General features: G+C 40.5%; 1 protein-coding gene across 5 annotated transcripts in view; it reads right to left on the bottom strand.

Annotated features, from left to right (window-relative positions):
- Nucleotides 1-21,842, bottom strand: part of sick (sickie) — a 198,760-nt gene that overhangs the window by 164,129 nt on the left and 12,789 nt on the right. Inside the window, exon 2 of one of the 5 annotated variants that reach the window (XM_070209235.1) lies at nucleotides 12,986-14,872. The exons of 2 other annotated variants lie outside the window; for them this stretch is intronic. In XM_070209235.1, the coding sequence (XP_070065336.1) occupies nucleotides 12,986-14,647 (1,662 nt within the window). In that variant the 5' untranslated portion in view covers nucleotides 14,648-14,872. Of the gene's footprint in view, nucleotides 1-12,985; nucleotides 14,873-21,842 lie in introns of those variants that run through there. 2 more of the 5 variants (XM_032437814.2, XM_032437815.2) reach the window with 2 other exon arrangements.

Below are 21,842 nucleotides of genomic sequence, written 5' to 3'. Positions count from 1 at the left end.
CGGCTTGCACTTAAGTGAAATCAACGTAAATTTAGCTGTATACATCGAGGACAAAGAACTGTGGAAATAAGTCCAGACGACGAGCAAATGATCTACCAACCAGATAGAGCAAGAAATTATATTAAAAGAAAGTTATACAAATATTTTTTATAGATACTTGTACGTCTCGAGACTTATTTGGGTTTATTAAGTTATTGTTCAATCTAGAAAAGTACTAAGATTTCCAAAAATTAATCAATTGTTCGGCTAAAATGTAGACACAAACCGAAAACAACACTTACAGATAATATTGTACTTTTATTAATAATTTGAAATGCTTTAGACTTAATAAAAAGCATTACAAGGCCAACAGCACCATAAAAAGCATAATAATTGAGCTTATAAATATTAGTTCTATCATTATTTCCTTATATATCATTCATCTCTTTATATGCAGGGGTTGACCGATACACGTGTTCCGCAGATTAGTTCCGTTTCAAATGAAAGCAAATCTAATTTGACAGCCAGTGAACTTTAAAACGCAGCAACCCCTGCAGCAAAGGTCTTAGAAGAGTCGAAACCGAGTGGTCTCTTGCTTTTTATCAAGGCTCAAACATTAAATTTTAAAAGGAAAGTTCTTCAGACAATATTTTTGGGGTTGGCAAATTACTGTCCGTATATTAAATATATGAAATTACAAAGATAAATCTATAACATTTATGTTATTAAAAACGAAGCAGATCAGATTTATGCCATCCGAGGTAAGCACTCAGACTGGAAATGCCAGTACAATTCCTTTTAAGTTTTTAACTCAAGATATATTTCTACACATTCTGGTATCACATTCTAAGTATCGTAGCTTATGTACCCCTAACTAAACTTACGCTTAAGCGTAATCTAAAATAATGCGGCGTAGCAAGAAATCACAGCAAAAGGGCTGCCATACACCAATGGGCCATTCATCACCAGAGAAAAGTGGCCCCACCCACACCGCGGCACATCCACAAGCGTCGGGAACCACCCGCAGCAGTTTTTGGGTTTGGGTCTGAGAAAGATGAATGACTTGACAAATGCGCTGGTCATGAATCAAATATCAATTTGACAAGCGGCAAACGAAGTTTTGCGTTTGGGGGGCACCCTGATGCGCGCTCAGGTGCTGCGTAATTCGCTAGGATTTTTGTTTTTTTTTTTTTTGTATTTTCAGTGCTGCCAACTTAATTCAATTTAATTGTGGCCAGCGTGTAAATGACGTTCAGTGTAGGAGCTGTGAAGCAACCATTTTGATAAGCTCAAAGTTGAAGTTTTGGCCCGGGCAAAGATTAATGAAAACTTTTCGGCAGAGTTGCCAGCGAGCTGTTGCAGTTGCAATTTTGGCTGGGGTGTTTATTAAGTTTCGCTGCAACTTAGATTGCCTTTCAACGAGTCTGCAGGGCTGTCAAAACTTGACGACGTTTCATTAGCAGACAGGACAGACAGTAGAGTAGATGACATAGAGTTCGCGTCTGGGGAGGCTTTACATGGGAGATAGACATCCCCACAGCGTGTTGCACATTAATTATAAACAAGACAGCAGTCGTGGCTGTTCCCCTGGGCCAGGACACACACACACTCCCCCATCCCTACCTCTCACCCACCCACTCTCTCTCTCTCTCTGTCTCTAGCTCTTTCTCTAAGCCCAATCAAGTTGATTAATAGTGTGCGTCTGCTCGGAAATCTAGGTGTCACTTGCCTCACTTAAATGGAAAACAAACAATTAACTCAACAAAAGCGTCACCTGTACCTTAATTCCTTTAAAATACCATTTTTCTCTACTCTTCTTCTAGCTGCTTTATCAATAGACCTGCAGCCCTCTTGGCTTCGTTCTAACTCATGCAAATAGTCGACTTCCTGTCTGTCATTGAACGGCGTCGTTCATTTTTATTGCCACTGACCAAAACGGAAGTTTCGGGCGCCGCGCCTTGCAACTGCAATATGTTGCCAGTCGATAGCAGCTGCCTCTGCCATCTACCTTCCCTCCCAACTACTCCTCTCACCACTTATTGCCATGCAAATCTATGCCAAATGCAGCAACATTTATGCAATTCAAACGCCACACACAAAAAAAGTGTAATACCTTTTGACTAGTTTTTCCAGCACTCCAACCTCCCCTACATCTGTTCCAATGGGTGCCCAGTGCCCACAGAGGTTGCCATTTCAGTTCTTGTATGCTAACGAAAATAATAAAACAAAAACAAAAACTGCAGATGGTGTCAGCCATGCGAGGGCTGTTTCATAAATTCATATTGCAAATTTTGTAAGTGCTAATAATATTTTAATAGATAATTTGTTAGGTTTTCAGCACATGCTAATAATTTGTAAGATTATAATAATCTGGTCCAGGATATGATTTAAGCAAAAATTCGATATTTCAGAAATCATCAATGCCAAAACGTTTACTATAAATGAAAAATACTTAACTGCACAAAGTATGATTATTTTACAGAGAACTTTCAGTCAATTAACAAAAAATCGCACAGCTTATCAAATGTTTTATTAACAAGATATTTATTTTACTATTTAAATTACAAACATATGTCTATTTCTTACAATTCCTTATATCATCCACGTATCAAAGAACCCTCCCATAGATGAAGCTCTTTAGCCCAAGCAGCTTAAAAGCTTTTTGGGGCATCATTTACACCGTCAACGGTTTTTTCAATATTTAAATATGTTCGCAAATGCCACAAAGAGCGAAACGAGATGGGACGAGCAAAACGCATATTTAAACTATGCAACATTTTGCAAAGTGAAATGGAAATGGATATGGAAAAGAGAAGAGAGAGGGCTTGTGGGTTGCCAGTGAGTGCGTGTGGCCCGACATGTTGCATTGAGGTTAGAGTCGGTCTCTATGTCGCGCAGTTGAATTGCGGCCAGAGCTTACAAGTGGGCAACGAACCGAAACCAGTTGAAATGTGGTTTATATTATTAAAAATTCCCTTAGCTAATGCTGGCTGTAGTGGCAGTAGGTGCTGTTGTTGTTGGGTTCCTCCCATCTCCCACCTTCCTTCTTCCTCCTTTAGCCGTTGTTTGTGCAACTGACGCTCATTAGAGCGCTGCTGACATATTTTTGGCTTTTTTATTTTTAATGGAATGCCACTTGCCAGCTGCCAACACTCCGCCTTCATCGCTTCACTAACAACTCCAAACACTTTAGTTTAAAAAGCGCAAACTGCTGACAACTCTAACACGCACCCGCACACGCACCCTCACCCTGCAGCAACTCGACTTAACCATCAATTTCTAATAATGTAATTTTGTAAACGTCATTTTGTAGCAGTCAGCGCAACTCCCCCCAAAAAAAAAAGTAAAAAAAATAGAAAGTTCGGTGGTTGAAACAGCTGCTGTCTACCCATCCCTTCATTCTAGCCCTCCCACTCTCAAAGTCAACGCGTATCTCCTGCAACTTTCATCACGTGCCAAACAGAAATTTGCATTGTGGCAGCACTTAAAAAAACGAGTAAGTAAGTGACGAACTACCATATACCCTATACGATGCTTCGAATTACTTTATATTTCCTCGATGATTATAAAATTGTACTTTTATTTTAAATGTGTTTATATATGAAAGCCCCTTCTATTTAGAAAAATATAGGAACAAATTTATACAAGAATTAAAATATTCTCAGTCTATGAAAATGTATTCGGACACGTTCATACCCTCCCATAATCGTTTTCAATGGGTACAGGGTATAACAAACTTAGAGAATAAAAAAAAAGGCCCTAACGAAGGCAGTTACTCAAATATTTGCAAGTTGCAAATGCAGCAAATGCCAAAATGATGAGGCACTAGCGTAAACCATACTCAATTACTGGCCATGACACCTTGCAACATTGTGAAGAGGGCGGGCGGCATGCATCAAGGGAGTAACCCCAATAAGGGGCACATGTTTACCACCCTCTCGAATGCAAAGTACAAGCCAGAAACATTCGCACGCTTAGCCAGACTAGAAAAGGTATAAAGAGCTGCTGAAAGTGGCAGGGGCTGGCACAGAAGTTGGGCGTAAATGTAAGTCGTAGCTTAAGGGTGAACCCATCATTTCCATGGGTGCAAGAAATTAAAATCTAATAACACAGCTCAAAGCATAAATATTTGTTATACTTTTGCACAGATCAGCCGGTAGCTTGAATTCTGATGAGGCTGCATGCTTCACCCTGATGCTGGCTGGCTACAACCCTGCCGCATAGTTTACATAGCAGAAGGGGGAGCAGGTAGGGGTAGTGGTTAAGGGGGGGAGTGGTATGGCATAAAAACAAATTATTACACACTCTAGGCGGAGTAGTGGGTAGCGGAGCAGTAACTGCATTGGACAGTGAGATTTTTCGTAGGCAATGGCAACCTGTGCAACATTTTCACCCAGATGCTCGCAGGCAAAGGCTTCTGTTTTCTGTTGTCTGTGCACCCAACAACAAGAACAACAACAACAACAATTACAACTACAACAAAAACAACTCGATTTGCTCTTTGTTGTTTAGCCTTTTGTTTGGTGGTTGCAAGCGGCAGACGCAACACGAGGGTTGCCTCAAAAGTCAGCAGAAAATTGATGGATTACGAGTTGAAAAACAAACGAAATCTTTCAGCTAATATCGATCAAGCCTTTGATGTACTTATGAGTGTCACATCTGCAGTCGCATTTGATTGATTGCAAGATTAAAAACTCTTTTTTTTCCCAAAGAATTTCAGGGGATAGTCATAAAAGAAGGCACATAGGCGAACTATGTGAACAACATTTGCAAAGACTATTTTCTTGCAGCCATTTAAATGTTCTTTTATGCCGGACTTAGATCTTAAATTCAGTGCAGATCCAAAACTAAGACTATCTTACATTCAAGGACCCCTCTCAAAAAGAGATTATTCCCAGAGCGCTAACTAAACCATTTACGCATCGAACAACTCTCTCAGCTGGCCTAGTACACCCTTTTGGGCTTGGCTCAGACAGAATGTTTGGTTTTCGACGGCATCTACGGCAGGTCCATCACAGGTATAAAAGCACTGAGTCTGGGGTAAGTTTCTATTACGGTTCTTTTTTTTTGGTTTGGTTTTTGTAAAATTTAAAATTTGATTTAAACAAAATTCGATTATGAGTACGTCCCAGCTGAAGTTTTATGGTTTGTATCTGACATTCTGCATTTGACAGTTGCCTGTTTGTAATCTTAGCTGAAAATTCATTTACACACACACACACACACACAGAGGCACACACGGACGGCCAGATTGATGGCAGCATATTTGCGCAAAAACTCTTTGAAATTCAATATGCGTTTTATATGCATTTAGCCCACGTGGAAGTTTCCCTCGTTCGGTCCAGCCCTTAACAGAGCAAAGGCGAAACAAATACAAAATCAATTATGGGAAATGACGCGCCTTGCAACAACAACAAGATTCGGTCTATATATACATATGTATATATATATAAATATATATAAGGCATTTATCATTGTGTGCGTGCGTGTAAAGCAAGTTCTAAGCCTGTGTAAGACCCACTGTAGAGCGCCCTCCAAGAAATCGCCTGTGAAGAGCCCCTGTAAAACTATAAATGGCCGAGATGTTGCTCAACGTAGGCTTAAGTGTGTTTGACTGCGGCTAATATTTATTTCCGGCAAATAAATCCCCGAGCATGTGCACAACAACAGCAGACCAGGGTTCAAAACCCCCCCCCCCCCCCCCCCCCCCACACACACACACACACACACGCACGCACACACAAAAGGGATACACAGCAAAAAAAAAAACAAGCAAAATCAGGTTATTAATTTCACAGGACTCGCCACTAAGCCCATGACATTTTGCTCCCCAGGCTGTGGCATTAGTTTTATGGTTTTTATGCCTCAGACCCACATCTAAAGGTTATTGATAGTCCGTACCCCCTCTCTGAAGTAGGGTAACTGTGTGTAGGGGTCGTCACATCATAAATTGTCCTGTTTGTTTTGTTGTTATAACTTTTATCACCAGGTTACGCGGCACCAGAACAACTGAAGCGTATTTATCTAGGCATTTATTTGTTTAAGTTTTTGCCTCTTCTAATTAGCAAAAGTCCTGTCTGGGACATTCTTTTTTTGACAGTTTACAAAATATTTAATGTCATTCATAACCATTTGCACAAAAAACCAACTCGAAAACTTAATCGAAAGCGCAGTCATTGCAAATGCAAAACTTTCCTTTGGCTTTCTCTCTGGCAATCTCTCTGAATTTTTTTTTGTGAGCTGTAAGCTACGCCCAAAGTTATGCAAACAATATTTTGCGCACTAACCAAAAAAGGAAGCATTTGCAAATTTTAATCAAGTTTGCGGCATGCATAAAAATAAATACATTTTCAAGTTTAGTGTGGTAAAGGCTTTAAATAAGAGCTGGAATTGGTTGTGAGTTTTAAATATACACATAAATAAAATAAAGCTATTTATTTAGGCTGTGTTATCTACGCTTTAACATTTTGAGAATTACAAGCGTAAAGTTTAACTTTGCTTTTTTTGGGTTTTTTGCCTTCGGCAAAATGCTTTCAAATTTATATTTTTGCGAATTTCTCAACACAGTATTAGCACGAAAATAAAATCTATCCCCAGGCATTGGAATTTTAATTCCATTAGAGATATTTCTTACTTTATATAATATTCAGTTTTAAAAACGTTTTCCGTGAGATATTGTGCTAACTTATTTTAAGCCCAGTTAGATCATTAAATAAATCGTTTTGCACTCCATAAAAAAATATTTGCAATTTCTTACAAATTGCATATTCTTTTAGGCAGCAAAAGTTTGTAAATTTAACGCTTCTTTGCATTATATATTAACTCGTCAAACTTCTGTCGAGTAATTGTCATCCTGCAAGGGTATCCCGGCAACATATTCTGTCAAACTCAACACGTTTTTTCGCATTTCCCTGGCTGTCTTTTTGCTTGTTCACATTTTTAAGCTGCGCATAGCTATTTTTGCCGAGGCCAACTTTATCTCCATTTCTTTATGTCGCTCTGGGCGCGTCTCTAGGCAATGCTCGATGGCATCTTTGTCTTTCTGTGGATGCTTTTACGACTACTACTACTCTGCACTGATTTATACGCCATGTTTTCTTACCTTTCAGATGCATAAAGCGCTGTATAAATCGTTATGACCGAAAGCAATGCAAATACAGTGGAGTGTGGCGTTGGGTAAGGGGATGGTAAAATCTTATTCTCCCTTCTAAGTAATCTGAAATGCAACAATGCAATTATTTTGTGCATTTTTTGTGAATATTTTTGCGCATAGTTTTGTGCATTGAGCTTCAGCTTGACTTTCGAAATTAATTGCATACTTTGAGGCTAACGGCAGCTCATAAATACAACGTTCCATGGTAAAAAATAACTTCTTAATTAGTTAGTTTGCCAAACAACAAAAACGAACGCAGCCATGCGGCAGCTTTTGGCCAGCGGCAAAATTTAATAAATAAATTTACCAATAAGCCAAAAATGCGCTTTTCCCATGCAGCAGACGACTTGGCAAAGCAGTTTAAAATATGCATTAAGCGTCAAAAACTATGCAACAACAGCAGCAACAAGCTGGCAACATCAACGGAGCCATGGCCAAAGTGCCAGAGTGGCCAGAGTTTTCAGGCTTTTGCTGCCTTGTTAGTGGCCAAAAATTATGGCTATAATTTTTCACAGAGTGCAACAGCATACCGGAGCACATAGAAAGAGGGAACGTGAGAGAAAGAATACAAGAGAGAGGGTAAGTAGCAAGGGGAATACTAAATGGTATCGCTATTGAGGCAGCTAAGAACCAACTAAGCGCTGCGATTATATTATAAGCACAAACTTTACGCTACAGCATTCTCACCCGCTGACACGTTGGGCACACTGTAAATCTGTCAAGATCATTGAAAGTTATGTAAAGTATATATTATAGCTGACACTTTAGTTGGCTCTAAAGTGGAATGGAGATTGAGAAGCAGAATGTGAATTATCTGAGATTCTTTTAGATAGAATATAAGAATAAAGTTTGAAAGTATTAAAAATATTATATATATATATACATTTTTAAATATTCTGAAGAAAATAAATTTAGTATTTTATAATTTAAATAAAATTCACCTTTAGAATATTTTGTAAATTATATTTCACTAAAATTCCTACCCTTGGGCTCGCTGCACACTATGGAATTGTAGGGAGAGACGTCTACAAACCAACTTTAAAACCAGCAAAAACCAACGATTCAGTCAAAATGGTCAATCATCGAGCTTTTGTTTATCGAACTCTTAATTACTTATTCCCCATATACCAAAATCGAATACCATAGAAACCTTCTAATCTTTGGCATGGCGAAGGTATTATGCCTGGCAAGCATGTGATAGAAGCATTAAATACTGAGCGTGAGTGAGTGCGCCAAAAAATATGCAGCGCTTTTCAACTGCATTCAAATGGCCCCTAAAGGATTCTATTTCAGTGCGGCATACGTCCTTCTGTTTGTCCGACTGTCTGTTAGTCGGTTTGAGTGCTGTCTACGGTGTCTGACATGTTTTAAGCATAAGTGCAACGCATTTAGCTGTCAGTGCTGTGTGTGCGTCGGGTAGTACGACATTGGCGTTCCTCTTGGGTCTTGGCTATTGGTCTTGGCTGGCTGCCTTTAAAGCCCGGACACAGGCGCCACGGTGGCCCAGCGTTGGGTTCGCCCTGGACTGCTGCATCTGTTCAGTGGACTAGAGCAGGCCTGTAGCGGACGCGTTTCTGATAGTGTGCAGCAAATTGAAAAACTTAAAGTGGAGCAAAAATGTTGAACGACATTGTTCAGGACGTCATTTTCGTCCTCGTCCTCGTCTTCGTCCTCCTCATCGTTCTTATCCTCGTCGCATGTGCATTAATAACGCTCGCATCCATTAAACGGCTCAGTTCCTGTGCCCATACCATGTCTCCTCTCGGTTCCGGGCAACAGACGTTGGTAATGCGGCCCAGCTGGCCATAAAATTAACGCACAATATTAATACACATATGCGCACACACGCACATACATTATTTTGTTGCAATGAAATTATTATTAAAACCAACCAACTGGCAAATATGCGAAGAAAACCAGAGAGAACATAAGAGAAAATCCATTGCAAATGTTGTTGCAAATAAATTGCAGCTTAATTCAGCGCCAACTTTAATGCCCCGCGGTATGTATACCCCCCCACCAACCGATTGAAATTGACAGCTGCAGTTTCAGTTCTTTATCGGCTCAGATGCATATTTGCAATACAAAAAGAGTTCTTTTTTTTATGCCAAATGACAATTCATTTTAAATAGTTACAGGCGGTAAAACAAAAAAGCAGCAAAACGAAGAGAATTAACTGTTGCATATTTTTAACTGCAAAATTACAATTTGTAATGAACTTTCGTGCGATACTGTGGAGTCCATTCACTGAGAAGAAATGTTTGTAACACATAACGAATTTCATAACTTCTTAAAGATTTTTCTATTTATAAACTTTCGTAAGTTTTTGAAGTAGATCTGCAATTTGAAGCTCCTAAGTTAAAGTATCTCAATTCATAGAAATCTTCATTTTAGAAAAAAAAAAATACACACTTTAAATTATAAAAGGAATTTTTATAAATTTTTGGAGATTTGAAATTGGCGCTTATGCAAATTAAAATATTTAAATTAGTTTCTACAAAAAAGCCGCAAATTTATTTATAATTTGTGGAGTTTATGTTGTTTTTGGTTTCATTGCGGAAAATGTTAAATAAAATTAAATATATATTTATTCCATATTCGTCCAAGTACGAATAGGAAAGACTTGCATAAGACAGAGCCTTTTGTAGATTATGAGAGTCGATTATATTTATTTATTTAAAAAATTGTACGCCTTATTAATAATTAGCTTTAGAAAAATTCCACTGTTTAAGTTCCCGTGCAGCGTATGTCGAAGTCACATCCGCCCCACATTCACATTTTTCTTTCATTGTATTTTTATTTTTTTTTTTTGCAATTTATCCAGCATAATTATGGACTATTTTGCGCACATATGGCATTGGCAATGGGCATTTTATATCCTTTCGTGCAACATCCGGCGCCACATAATTATAAAGTGCACATCGAACATTTATTGCACAGCCATAAATCAAAAAGTTATCGAAATAAAAGCCAGAGTAGATAATCGCCTCGCGCATTGGGTCGACACTTTTTACAACTTATTGGACTAATCAGTAGAACGAAGGCATGAGAAATACATGCGTATATATGCGACATGCAGGGGTGATAAGGGTTTTGTGAGCCGCACATAAAGTAGCCCACGACACGCGACTTGTGCCACATGCATAACCGCCCTGCCCCCTGCGCACACACTACCCAGCCCAGTTTTGGGCATAGAAAATATTTCGAACGCATAAACAATGCTGGGTGCATGGCAACCCCAATTTGAAAGAGCAGCTGAAACAGCAGCCGCTGTGGTGGCAGCCCGGACAACGACGATGTCCGACATTTGACAGCTTAGCGCCTCGCGAAGAGTTTTTGTTGGAACTGCGCGCACGCGAGGATGGGGGCGGTTGGCGACGAAGCTAACAGTATGTCGTCCGGCGTTGTACGAGAAAATTGCATGCCTCAGTGGCAGTTGCAATTTGCAATTGAGTTCTTTGGCTGGAAGGCAGACGCACTTGGAATATACTCTATATAGAGCTGGGATTACCAACGTGCGCTGCTGGGTGCTGGCCACAGGACATTGGGTTAGGCCCACAAGCACAGAAGGGAGAGAAATGCGGCAGTCAAATTTATGGGCAAGTGGAAGCGAGTCATGTGTCGCTTTGCATAAATTGCTTGAGTTTTGTTTGGTTAGAATTAATGAGTGTGGGTGGGTCTGGCAGTAGGCAAATAGAGTGACTATAAAGTGGAGTCTATAATGGAAGTACGAAAAGCCAGAAATTTAAACACCAGTTGGGGAGCGACAGATAGACTAAGGGAAAAAGCGCCTAGGCTTTTAGCTTCAGTTTCTTTTATATCTTTCTCTCTATGGAGGTACTTTATGAATCTCAATTAAATAATTCCTTAAGCTGTAAATTTGGCAATTGCTAGCAAATAATTTGTAAAAACATTTGTCTAGGCCCATAAACACGGTTGCTTTAGTATGTTTATGCTCGTCGAGGTAATTTGTTGAATTTTAATTATTAAATCCTCTCAAGCACATTTGTACATTTCAGTGAGATTAACTAAATGTTCTGCCATAGAATTTAATTTCTTTAATGCCTATTTAACAGCTGAATGTTTAAATTGTTTGGGAATTACATCAAGTTAGAAATATTAATTTATCTATATAAACTAGTTAATTCCAATTAAATGCAGGTATCAATTATCATTGCTTAAAATTATAATGGCATATCTTTTCCTCTTTATTTTCCTCCTTAAACTCTTAACTGCTTAAAATATTTGAGAATTATAAGCTTTCGCTAATGCAGTTGCCTTATATTTGCCCTATTTTCAATGCATTTTGTCTTTCATTAACTTTGATACAATTTTTTAGCCTCTAAAAGGGGTTTCCCATTTTCAGCGCCAGTCACACACATTTTTCTCTGATTTTACTCTCTCTCTCGCTCTCTGTCTCTTCAAGCCCCATTCACATTGAGCCTGCAGCTACCCCCGCGGCTATATCGTTTTACAGCCCATTTACCTTGACCATGGAGCAACCCTCAATCGCATAGTTGTTTGACTGCCTGCATTACAAATATGAAAAGCACTGCACTTGACACTTCTCTTGGCCCGGTTTATTGAGCGGCCATAAGTAGACTTCTGTGAATACCAGTGCGCCCGCGGGGCACACAATGATCCAAAGGCCGGGCGAGACCTGAACTTGTTGTTTTTCCCGGCTGCTTTTCGCAGAGCGTATTTCAATTTACAAATGACTCCAAATGCCTGAGGCAAGCGGTTTCGGGGACACGGGGAGAGCGAAATTCGACGCCATGGCAACAGTTTTTAATTCAATTCCATTAAAAGTCGCAACGAAGCTGTGCACAGCTGTGCAAAAAGTATTTCGCTTCTTATTATTGTTGTTATCGCTATTTATTCTGCCTGTCTCCCAGTCACTCTCTCCCTCTCTCTCGCTCTCTGTTTCTCTAGCGAAAAACTAATGAAGCGCACAGTGGCAACGCGAGGATTGATTGCTCCCCCGAGGCGCCGATGGCAAGCGACAGCAGCAGCAGCAGCTACTTGACGCAAAGAAAACACTTAAATTGATGCAATCACCAGGGCCAAAAGCCAAACTCAACCCCCGTTAATGCTCACCCAACAACCCCCCCACGATAAAGCTGCTGCATTGCTGCCCAGCCTGAACTGCAGTTTCATGGATGTTTGATAATTTCCACTTACAGGATTCGACTCCATAAGAAGGCCGGGAAAAGTGCCCGGGGTTGGCGGCAGCTGCATAATAAGACTTGTTAAGTTGCCCGCTCGTTAAGATAAGTGAGCCGGCAAATGGCGACAAGTGCGAACTGAAACATGCCACAATGATTACCAGCTTAAGATATGTGTATATGGGGTGTGCAAATGTGGTCTAGACCCTCGGGCAGGTTACAAATCTTGTGTATTTTTTGTTTCAAATTTAAGATTATCTGTACTTTGAATATCTAATCGAAATAAATGTGCCAGGAACCCCGTTCTGGACTTTTACTGCGCGATTGTATATCATCAAAGAAATATCCATAATAATAAGCATGAAGGGAAGGACCTTGGCCATAAAAAAGTATTTCATTGGTTTAAGCAAAAGTTCATACTTTTTCAAAATAAACAAACTAGTTTCTCGCAACTCTAAATATTCTAAAGCTGACGTCGAGATAAGGATATATTAAAGATAGATTAGAATTTAAGACTATTGTCATTCAGAAAATTCAAAAGCCGTAAAGCTAATTATTTATCCTAAGTATACGAAATTCTAGACTAAAATTCAAATATTTTCATGTGAAAAACCTTCGTTAACATTTCCAACTTCAAGTAAAATTCATAAATATATTATAGATATTACGCATAATATTCCAAGCTCACCTCAATATAACCCTGAACACTGTCGCATTGCTGCAGCACCAAAATGCTTGGATTGGCCTTCAGTTCATCCGGTGAGCAGGGCGAGAGGAATCCACTGTCCGCATCGCTGTGAGTGGATAACGGGCGAGGTTTACGTATCTTGTATTGCACATGGCGGCTGGGCACGGGTCCCGGATTGAACAGCACATAGTTGGACTCGATGGGCACCGTGTGGGCGCGCTGATCCTTGCGCTGTTGCTGCAACAGCTGCTGCAGATGCAGCATGTGATCGGTGGTGACCAGCTCCGAGATGGCGCGCTGTTCCATAAAGGTTTTCTGATTGCATTTCTTGGCGCTCGGACGAAAGGGCGAGAGATTAAGAAAAGTGAGCTTCTTTTTCATGGACTGCTCCTGCTGCTGTTGCTGTTGCTGCTGCTGCTGCTGCTGCTGCTGCTGCTGTTGCTGTGCATTTGAGCTGCCGCTCGAGCTGGCCGAATTGGTGGAGGTGGAGGATTCCACAAGAGCAGTAGAGGTGGTTTCTGTGTCCTTCGACTCCTGACTATTCGACATGCTGGGCGCTGTTTCGAACTCATTCAGTAGTTGTTGCTCCAACTTGGCATGCACCAGCTGCTCGTTGCTGTAGGGATTGGGTATGCCTATGTCTATAATGGCCGGCTCCATTTCAAAGTCCTCCGGATCGATGACAAAATAATTATGATGCTCAAAACTGGGCAAAGCACAGGCGCTGCCCTCAGTTTCGGCATCCGCTTCGCCGGAGGTCTCAATAATGATGGTCTCCTCCAGCTCCTCGCCATCATAGATGACCTCCGGTACCAGTTCCTCCTCATCCTCGCACACCAGATGCTGCCTGGAACTGAACAATGGATCACGCAAACCATGTTTCGTATTACCGGGATAACGCAGCGCCTTCTCGTTGATAAAGTCCACCGGATCGAAGAGGCAATAGTTGTCCATGTGCGAGGTGGCTGCCTTACGTCGCCGTACGGGCAAATTCTTAAGCTTCTCTGTATAGTCGGCCGCATCGTCTTCATTGTTGTTGGCCAGCTCTGGCGCTGGCGGCGGCGGTGACAACTCTTGACTCAGCTGCATGTCCTGGCTGCCTCGCTCTGCCGACGACGCGACCGCCGCTGGCTGCAGCGACTTCTGCGAGCCGCGATGCAACGTTGCAAAAAGACCACGCGCTATGCAGTTCTTAAGCTCCGTGACACGCCCCTTGTAGGGGCTGGATTGTGCTGAGGTGCTAACTGCCAGCTCCTCCAGGCCCAGCTGCTTGCTCAGCTCCTTGCGCTCCTTTTTGCTGAGCACCACTTTGCCGCGACTGGGCGTATTCGGCGCCGAGTGCAACAAGCGCGATTCACGCGAGGGTATCTGCGAGAGCGGTGGCGGCGTGGGCGGTGCCGGCTCCCGATAGGCTTGCCCTGGCACCACAACTGTGCTGGTAGCATAGCTAACAGGCAGCTCGCTGCAGCTGTGACCAACTGCCGCCGCTTGGCTAAATTCCAGCTCCATGTAGTTGGCATGTCCCGTTGACGGGTTGTCAGTCTTGGAGTGCAGCATTTTATGGGCCTTGGGCCTGGCGCCCAGCTGTAGCTGCTGCAGCTGCTCCTCCTCGTTGGCATTGCGATCGGAACGTGGCGGCAATTTGCCGCGGCTGCTGGACATCTTGTCTGGTCCGACTGCTTATCCTTGGCCACTCATTTGGAAGGCGGCTCATTGCCAGGGGCAAGGGATTGGCGCAACAGCACGCCCTAAGCGCACATTGTTCACTTTTTGCTTTTGGTTTTTGCACTTTTTTTTTTTTTAATTATACTTTTTTCACTTTTCATAAAATTAATGGTTTCATAAATCTTCAGCTCGTTCGGTCAGTTTTTGCTGGCCAAAAAATATCTACACAGGCGTTAATGGGATTTAGCTGGGCGCAGGGCAAAAAATAAAAATAAAGGGCGCACGCTTTGTACATTTGTTTTGTAATTGGATTTTTGAGCTGATGCATGTCAAAGTTAAATTAAAACTGACGACTGGTCCCGGCCAACAAGAGTTTTCTATTTGTTTTGTAGTATTTTTTTTTTGAACCGTTTCCGGTTCATGTTGTGTTGTTGTTGTTGTTGTTGTAGTTGTTGTTGTTGTTGTTGTTGTTGTTGTTGTTGTTGTTGTTGGGCAGCCCTAGAGCAATGTCATGGTCATGGACCGGAGTGTGGTTTTGTCTGTTTTTGAGTGATGCACACAAACGGCAACGGCCACAGCCAGAGCCACTCGAGTGCTTTATAATTTGTCTACAAAAGCAATTAACAGCGAAAGGAACTGACCAAGGAAGTGGGGACAGCAAAAAAGGGATGTCTTAGCTGGGGCTTTACAAGTTGAGAATTTTAACCCCAAAGCGTTGTCTGAAGTGTAAAATTCTCTCCCATAGAGTAGCAAAATATGTTACTAAACATATTCCTAAATAATAAAATATTCGACTGTTTTTCATGATAAAGTAAAGTATTATTGAAGGTTTGCTAGGCCTTTCGTCTGATTGCCAAAACTTGTTAAAGCTAGAAAGCTGTCGGACTACATTTTGTAAAATTTCTTTCTTTACTTTGGCGAAGCAAAGTCAATTAATATTTGCCAGCACTAAATATAAAAGAAACTCAAATATAAATTAGAATAAATAAAAAGTAAATAAAAAAAAAAACAGAAATAATCTTAAAAATAATCATATAAATACACATAAACCTAAATAAATTCAATTAAATACTATTGTGTAGCACTTGAAAGTTAAGCCACAAATAACACTGCAAATTTAGCTGATTTTCTCAACCAGTTGCATTTTATTTAATGGAAAATAATATTGCCATAAATTAAACTGCAACTCAATGCGCACAGAAAAGCCACAAGCCAGCATAGACAAGAAAACGCACTTAAAAGCAACAGCAGTCGATAAGGAAAACTAAATTTATAGAAATTGAAGACAATAAAAATGTATGAGAGGGAGTAGTTCGGCAAAGGAATAACAATTCAAAGGCGTGTCAAAAGTTGCATATCTGATGACGCTAACAAGTAAATAAAACAGCAACGATGGAGGGAAATGCAGCAAGGAAATTGCGGAAAATCAATGGACTGAAAAATATACAAGATAAAGCAGATAAAACCAAATGTAGCAGGTGTGTTCCAGATGCCACCTGGCTTTAAGCTCTACGTACACAAAATCAATCCCTAATACAGTTCGTGCTCAAAGTTTCGGCATTGTGCCTAACCTATGCTAAGCTCAGATTAGTTTTATTCATTGGAATCTCGAATATTTCCAGATGTCTTAATGACCAATTCTACAACAAGCTGGCATATAATTTTCACACACGCCGCAACACCTTGGGGCATGCAACACGTTCTCTCTCTCTCTCTCTATCGCAGGCCCTCGCCTTGAACGAACACTCACCAAAGTATGCAACAACAATGAAGCAACAAACGGCATTTTGATGCCAAGCAAATGGAAAAAGTTTTATTGCCAACAACAACAATAAAGCATGGAAAAGGCGGCCAAGGGAACAACTACAACAGTCTGTTGGTGTACTCAGCTGTAGACGCAGTGAGCCAACAAGTTGCATAATTGTTGGCGCATGATCAAATTAAATGGCCTGAAAAACGGCTGAAAGTAGCGGGAAATGGGAATGAAAATGTGATGGAAATGGGCATAAAAATAGCGAGGGGCATGCACTGCACAGGTAGCTACGATTGGCCCAATTGAGGGATCTTTTCCTTTCTGGAGTTGCCTTTTATATTGTGAAGATGAGTTTAAGTCTTGTGGATATTGGCCACAAAAGCATGTGACCAGCATTTTAGGAGCAAGAAAGTGTGACCAGGTGCGCTTTTATATTGTGCATTTTGGCAGTAAGAAGAGTAATCAGAATGTGAATGAATAAGTGTGACCAGATGTATTCGAATGTTGTCAATCTCGACAGCACAAAAGTCTGGCCGAATGCGTTTAAATATTTACTTGAAGTATAGGTTTCCAGCTTCTGAGAAGGTGGAAGATAGAAATTTGGTTTTATTTTTATGTTTTGTTTTAAGATTCGGTTCATGATTCTTCTGAAAGCTTTGATTTTCGAAAAGTAGCAGTCAAAGTGAACGAACACCCAGAACAATACAAAAGGCAACCCTCGCACAGCTATTTTTTGGTGCGGCATACTGTGCCATAAAGTATAAAAGTTATTTGCAATTAAAATGTTAATTTTTAATTGAATTGCAAAGCGGCAGCCGCTGGACTGCGGCCTGGAGAGCGGGGCAAAGGCACTGCAGCTACCGGTAAGTAGGCAAAGAATTTGTTTTTCGAGCTAATTAGAAGTTGTGTCCGATTGCGAGCAGCTGCTGTTGCTGCTGCTGCACTCTGGTCAACTCTCAGTTTCTGTGGCGAAAGAAATAGGCGACACTTTAAACACACTCTCCCCACGCTGCCCCCTCCCCTTTGAATGGAAAACGTCCCTACCTGCAGCACTTAAGCAGCCGCTGGTAAAGTTGACAAAATACTTGTCCAGATTTGTTCAGTTGTTGTTGTTGTTGTTGTTGTAATTGCTGTGCTTCAAGTTTTGAAAGCCGCATCTCGGCTGCGGCTTCTGAGAGTTCGTGCAGAAAAATCACAGACCACGCCCACACCCATCCAACCTGCCCGCCCCTTTTGGCACTACACTCTTTCTACACTAAGTAACTCCGCCCGCCCCCTTTTTGCAGCCGGCCATCAAACCGCAAACTTTACGAGTTGATAGCTGAAATAAAGTGGAGCATGCATTGCAGCGGCCCGCCTCCAACCGCCGCCCCTTCCTTTTGGCCAACAACAATAAGGAGTTTAGCTAGAGCTCCCCTGTTCGCCGCTGCTGCCACTTCATGACATCATTTTATTTGCACTCAATCTCAGTCGTTGCGCCGCCTGCGCAAACTTTGCCACAAAGTTGGTTAGAAATGCTTTTGATTCGATGCTGGCCAAAACGCGTTAGTTCTTTACTCTCATTTCAGTTAGTTCTTTCTTTATTCAGCTTACTTATTAGCACTCAATGCCGCTACGAAATGGTAGTCAAACAAGACGCACCAACTGAGAGTTACAAGAGCTATTAAAAATACCTGAATACACTAAACGACCCAAAAATGGGATTACAGCAAAAATAGGTACGGAACTGTATCATAAATCCTTTCATTCTATTTTCCAATTCATGTTTTTTAAAATATTTCTTATAGATAAATGTTTTACTCTTACTATCATTAGTGTAAGATAATAATATAAATATCCACACAGCTCTTGCTTGGCCCTAGCTGCCTACATAAACATAAACTAGGCCTAAAGTTCGAAACCGAAACTTCACTACTCTGAGAATAAAGAATATATACATCATCGAGAAGTATTTATTTAATAATAATAGTATATAATAGTATTATATTATCATATCTTGCATGATTTAAGTTCCACTTTCGTATAATAAAAAATAAGAGCTTCATTCTCCAATTGCCTGAATAACTGGCTCACTTTATCGCGGTCAGCTAAAGCCAAACAAATCTGATGAGAAAGTTAGTGTACTGCCCGCCCCTTTTGGCACTACACTCTTTCTACACTAAGTAACTCCGCCCGCCCCCTTTTTGCAGCCGGCCATCAAACCGCAAACTTTACGAGTTGATAGCTGAAATAAAGTGGAGCATGCATTGCAGCGGCCCGCCTCCAACCGCCGCCCCTTCCTTTTGGCCAACAACAATAAGGAGTTTAGCTAGAGCTCCCCTGTTCGCCGCTGCTGCCACTTCATGACATCATTTTATTTGCACTCAATCTCAGTCGTTGCGCCGCCTGCGCAAACTTTGCCACAAAGTTGGTTAGAAATGCTTTTGATTCGATGCTGGCCAAAACGCGTTAGTTCTTTACTCTCATTTCAGTTAGTTCTTTCTTTATTCAGCTTACTTATTAGCACTCAATGCCGCTACGAAATGGTAGTCAAACAAGACGCACCAACTGAGAGTTACAAGAGCTATTAAAAATACCTGAATACACTAAACGACCCAAAAATGGGATTACAGCAAAAATAGGTACGGAACTGTATCATAAATCCTTTCATTCTATTTTCCAATTCATGTTTTTTAAAATATTTCTTATAGATAAATGTTTTACTCTTACTATCATTAGTGTAAGATAATAATATAAATATCCACACAGCTCTTGCTTGGCCCTAGCTGCCTACATAAACATAAACTAGGCCTAAAGTTCGAAACCGAAACTTCACTACTCTGAGAATAAAGAATATATACATCATCGAGAAGTATTTATTTAATAATAATAGTATATAATAGTATTATATTATCATATCTTGCATGATTTAAGTTCCACTTTCGTATAATAAAAAATAAGAGCTTCATTCTCCAATTGCCTGAATAACTGGCTCACTTTATCGCGGTCAGCTAAAGCCAAACAAATCTGATGAGAAAGTTAGTGTACTCGCTCTTAAAGCTATAGTGTATAATAAAGTGGCAATGCTTGTTGTTGTAGTCGCCGAAATGCTAAGAGTGTGAGCCATAGAGAGCGAGACAGAGAAAGGGGGGAGAGAGAGATAGAGAGAGAGGGGGGAGACCGAGTGGTGGACAGATTGAGTGCAAGAAAAAACTACGTGCGTATGACAGTTTCAAACACTTCTAAAGACTTTTGAGTTATGCCGCGAGTTTTTGGAGCGAGAGAGGCATCAAATTTGTGGCATCTAGCAAAACTTTATGGGGTTTCCCTCTATTTTTGTTTTTATGTGAAAATTTGTCTGCAAGCGGAAAAGCGTCTAGTGTCTAAAATAAAATCTATGTGCAATTCAATTAAAGCGCAATTTGCAAGCAGGCGCCGTATTTTAGTTAGTTAACGACCAAATCCGGGCAGACAATTTTTTTTGTGTGCGGCTGGGGCGTGTGTTTGCTGTCACCCCTAGGAGGATAATATGGGGGCTGCTCGAATTTAATAAGACTCATCAGTGCAAACGGAAATCGCTTGAGGAAATTGTATGTTTTAAGCAAAAGAAAAAGTATACATAATAAACTCGTATAAAAGATTGTTGCATGCTCCCGGTAGGGCGAGCGCCAAAATGAGTCGATTTAGAGGAGGGGAGATGGAGCAAGGGGAACGACCACAGGACAAACTTGTAGCGCAACGAGCGCATAAATACCCACATTTGCAATTCGCTGTGGAGGGGGTAGGTAAAAACAAAAAAAAACACACACCAAAAAAGAGAAGAGCATAGCCCCAGGCGGACAGCGTCGAGGACAAGAAACGAATGTTATTAAAAACGAAGGCAAAACGAAAGGCAGTGAAAAAATAAAAACGTAAAGCAACAAGAAGAAGCATTCAGAGTCATAAAATTTATTAAATGCCTAAAAGTATGACAGCTATAGACAATTTATGGGCGGAGGCGGCTCTCCAGACCAGCAGCAGGAAAGAAGGAAATATGGAAATTAGTTTGCCAAGGATGCGCTGCGCAATATGTTAGATCCTAGCTGAAATCTGTGAATGGACTTAACTACAGTTGGAATAATATCCAAAGCAGAGAGTTGTGTATTTGCCAAGCATTCACCGTAGATAAAAACGAAATCTAGAGCTTTTAATAAATTAAAATCTCTCTCGAGAAAATAACTAAAGGTATACAAAACAGGTTTGTTACACGTTTTAGATAGCTCAATTGGCAAAACAAAGTTTTTAAATACAGAATTCTGAAATTTCTTAAATTATAATTATGGCTGGAGTCAAAGCATTTTGAAAACAAATTTAACAAAACGAGAATTTCGAGACAGTTTTGGCACGCCGAAGATTTAATACCCTTGCAGACATTTGTTAAACGGTTTTCTAAGTAGATCTACATCGGCTGTTAATGCTGATCAAAAATATATATACCTAATGCAGTCGGAGATTTATTTTCATGACAATATTATTTTTTATTCTCTACAAGGGTATTAAAAAAGGCAACATGACAAAATAATATAAATAATGTAAAAACCTAAGAGTTCACATTGACTTTATAGAGCATATAACAAAAAAGACTCATATTAACAAACAAAAATTATTTTAAGTAATTTAATTCTCATTTCTAATTACGTACGACTCATATCAAAGGCTCATTTCATTTTCTTTATATTTTTCTGCGCCAAGTAGCTGAACAAATGCATATGCCGCAATTGTGTAGCTCAGCGGCAACAATAATACTTATTAATAACAACATTTAAAGTAGCTGAACACGCGCTACACTTGTTTCTTCATTAATGAAATGGCAGTGCGCCCAGGCCCAACCAATTCCAAAGGCAAACAGAGAGAAACCTTTGCATATTTATAGGCGCGACGCATAAAATTTACACTAATTTAAAAGTAGAAAGTGCCTACGCTCCTGGACAATGTCTTGGCCTAGACAAAAGGCAATTTTCTAGTCATTCACAGGCGATTCGCCTTCATAATTTGTAGGGTAGTGTGGAGCTAGGGGAGAGTGGAGGAGCGGCGATAGCAGCAGCCATATGGTCACGTGTTGAGCTCATAATTCAGCACAATCTCATGGACTATTAAATTTAACGCGAAGGACATTTGTAAGGATTTGTCAGGTGAAAGAACAGAAGCTCTCACAGCTGTGCGACATTATGGGTATGGAACTTTTTAATTAAACAATCGCTATTTTAACTTAACAGCGAACAAAAAAATGGCACATAATCAATCCACAGCGAGTAGCGTCAAATTTTTTCTTTTTCATTTGGGAAACAATACAATTTTCCCTCAATGTGTAGCATTTTCTTGCGCAATTTTCCACTACATCGGATTAAAATGTGATATGTTTGGGCTTGTTTACACACACACACACACACACACGCACTCAGGCGGGATGGGTAGAGGGCA

Source organism: Drosophila virilis, chromosome 4 (assembly GCF_030788295.1).
Source record: "Drosophila virilis strain 15010-1051.87 chromosome 4, Dvir_AGI_RSII-ME, whole genome shotgun sequence".
Taxonomy (NCBI): domain Eukaryota; kingdom Metazoa; phylum Arthropoda; class Insecta; order Diptera; family Drosophilidae; genus Drosophila; species Drosophila virilis.
Note: the sequence above shows the minus strand (reverse complement) of the source record. Positions and strands in the feature narration are given on the sequence as shown.